The sequence below is a fragment of the Arachis hypogaea genome, chromosome 13 (assembly GCF_003086295.3).
Source record: "Arachis hypogaea cultivar Tifrunner chromosome 13, arahy.Tifrunner.gnm2.J5K5, whole genome shotgun sequence".
In the NCBI taxonomy this organism is placed as follows: domain Eukaryota; kingdom Viridiplantae; phylum Streptophyta; class Magnoliopsida; order Fabales; family Fabaceae; genus Arachis; species Arachis hypogaea.
Genome location: NC_092048.1, coordinates 45,416,673 through 45,419,649, shown reverse-complemented (window position 1 = coordinate 45,419,649; position 2,977 = coordinate 45,416,673). Strand labels below are relative to the sequence as shown.

At 37.3% G+C, this 2,977-nt stretch overlaps 1 protein-coding gene across 1 annotated transcript; it reads right to left on the bottom strand.

Moving 5' to 3' along the window:
- Window positions 1–1,612: 1,612 nt before the first annotated feature.
- Window positions 1,613–2,660, bottom strand: LOC112735908 (serine/threonine-protein phosphatase 5-like). Its single transcript, XM_072213393.1, has 3 exons — window positions 2,194–2,660; window positions 1,979–2,087; window positions 1,613–1,885 (listed from the first exon to the last, which is right to left on the bottom strand). The coding sequence occupies exons 1-3, from the start codon at window positions 2,333–2,335 to the stop codon at window positions 1,723–1,725; spliced, it is 414 nt and encodes a 137-aa protein (XP_072069494.1). The 5' UTR covers window positions 2,336–2,660; the 3' UTR covers window positions 1,613–1,722.
- Between the last annotated feature and the right edge of the window lie 317 nt (window positions 2,661–2,977).

The window sequence follows — 2,977 nt, the reverse complement described above, 5'->3', positions numbered from 1 at the left end:
TCATTATCCATATTATCATGCCATTGCTTGTTGTGCATACTCTCATCTGAATTGGACAACCTATGTCCACGAGGTGTATCGCCTTTGCACGGTGTTCAACATCTACAAGATGGGATTCAATCCTCCGATCCCAGAAGATTTTTGTCCCCATACAATGGTCCCACAGTCATCCCTAATCCCAGTTAGAGGCATGCATCTGAAGGGTATCTGAGGACTACTAGAATTCGAATTACTATCAATGAGGATCTAAATATACCAAAGCGATGTGAACTCTACAGGTAGTCTGGACACACTCGGATGAGTTGCCCACAGGGGGTGTCCCATCCTTCGACATCAAGAAATCTATGTCGAGGGCGGCATGAGATCGATGTTATACTCCCCAAGTTGTGGTATCACCCTGTCCACCTGATACCACTCTATAACAACAAAGTATATCAATGCCATCACTGCCCTCCACAACATCGTATGTCGTGGCTCTAGTATATCAAGATGCACCATCTAAACAACATCGGTTGCGCTATAAGGCATTCATGTGAACTGTAAAAAGGAAATAATTTTAAAGTCCATCAGTTAACAATAAACACATCAAAGAAAAAAGTTCTATAAATAAAACACACAATTAATGAAGCTATAGTAATACTCACATCCCTATCCTGCAATAAGTCTGGCCTCAGCCTCCACTGCATAACTCTGGGCTCTTTCTCGCTCGAAGATGGCTAATATCATGACCACCTGCCATCCGATACATTAGGTCAATAATAGCAAGATATAGAATAACTAGTAGTCGACATAAAACACTTAACATAAGTACCTCAATGCCAAGAATCAATGAAATACTCAAACCCAACAGCCTGAAAGTAGGAAACCGCTAAAAGATCCATGACTGAAGTAGCTACAATGGACCAGCCAACTTAATAATATTTCTATTGGCAATACGGCACATGTATTAATATAATCATGCAAGAGCGGCAGACCCCCAACTGTATCTCCCATGTTGTCCAGCCTAGCTACATAAGGCAGTCATCGGATGTGTAGACGTGTCCCAGACTTGTCACCAAACTGCTGAGTTGATAATAGCACCATAATGTATGCCCTCACATATCTCATCACAGTCTCCTCATTTACATCTGGAGGAAGCTCACTGAATGTCTCTTGGAACCACTGCACTTCACAGTGAACTTGTCAGTGTAGTTCGCAGGAGGTAACACACCGAGTAGCTCTTCGAGCCAAGTTCAGGCAGATCAACCACCCTCAATAAACATCTCAAGTTCTATTAGGCATCCACTCACGTAGTCACCATCAATCTGACAGTCTAGCTGGTACGCCAAGTCTTGTAATGTAACGGTACAGTTAGGGGTATTCGCGGTGCGGTTTGGTTTGGTTTTTGAGAGAAATGTCATCCGATCCGATCGTCTAATGAAACTGCGGTTCGGTTTGGTTCGGTTTTTTTGTCGAGGCCATCCGAACCAAACCAAACCAATTAAAATCAGTTTGGTTTGGTTTGGTTTGGTTTGTTTGGTTTGGTTTGGTTTGTTTGATTTTTTCAATCAATTTAAAAAAATTACTACAATACTATTATCAATTACCAAAAGCTGCAAGAACAAATTAGAAAGAACAGAACCAAACTAATTCATTGAATGGCATTACTGTAACAACACAAATACACAATCCACATCAATAATCATTGACGAAACTTAACTTTCTTTTCAAGTTAATCATTCTCTAAGTACATAAATTCTTTTCTGGAGTCCTACTCTTTGTCTGCACAAAGATGTGGTACACAAGTTTGCCACAGACAGTAAAATGTTTGCCATCATTTATATCAACAAGAGAAGGCAAAGCTTTCAACATTTCTCTGGTTTGCAATACAATCTGGAATGCATAACTAATACAAGAACCAAGACAAAACAAGCAAAGTTAGTAAGTGATAACACTTAAAGAAATTCAAAGTTATTAATGAACTCCTATGCTTAAGTACCGTTTGTGTAAGCACTTTTGATTCTTGAAATCATCCATCATTTTCTTCACAAAATCCAAAGTAACAACATCCCCATCTATTCTTGCTCCTGAATATTGTGGCTCCACATCTAGCATCAAAACAAACTCCAATTTTTTCATGCCTACGAATGAATAACTGCTACAGCTATAGAATAGATGAGGAACATAGAAAAGATGCCATATTTAACATAGTACCTATAGAATGGAAATCTATGGAGTCGGCTATTGGACGTCTTTGATGCTCTGGCACAGCAATTGCTTCTTCAAGTTTAAATTTCATAACAGCTTTTTCACACTCCTTCAATTTCTTTGATGCATCAGTGTCATTTGGGCACATTTTCTTGACCTATTTTAATATAAGAAAATCAGATCAAACACATTTGGACAATATATGCTAAATAATATCATAAGTGAGGTAATCAAAGTTGTTATGAAAAGGCAGATCAAATAAATAAGAGAATTGCATGCCTTTAAAGATCTCACAAACAACACCAAACAAAAAGAAATATTATTATTTTAGAAACATGAAAAATGAAAGCAATGAGTACCAACCTATATGTATTCAGCAATGTAGCAATACCACAGTTTTATATTTAAATGAGCCATGATATGCAACAATTAATGAAAAAGGAAAAGATGACAACATTAATTCCGTTCCATACACTTCCATATTTGCTATTAAAAAAAATACCATAAATTACCAAAGCTGCAAGAACAAATTAGAAAGAACAGAACCATATTGACTTGGACAATACACTGAACAATAATTCAATAACCAGCAAATTAAACAGCAATAAACAGCAACCATATTGACTTGGAATGGTTCAAATTAAACAGCAATAAATAGCAACCATAAACAGCAATAAACACTAAACAGCAACCACCAGTAAATAGCAAATGGTTCATATTGACTCGGGCTCCATATTGACAGTAAACAACCACCAATAAACAACCATTAAACACCAATAAACAGTAAATT

Bases quoted from the DNA above. Each gene is read 5' to 3' on its own strand.
- LOC112735908 (XM_072213393.1), bottom strand. From the start codon at position 2,335: ATGTGCCCAAATGACACTGATGCATCAAAGAAATTGAAGGAGTGTGAA. The intron at 2,088-2,193 runs GTACTATGTTAA...TTTTGATGCTAG, and splicing joins CATAGATTTCCATTCTATAG to ATGTGGAGCCACAATATTCA. The intron at 1,886-1,978 runs GTACTTAAGCAT...TTCTTGTATTAG, and splicing joins CAAAAGTGCTTACACAAACG to TTATGCATTCCAGATTGTAT.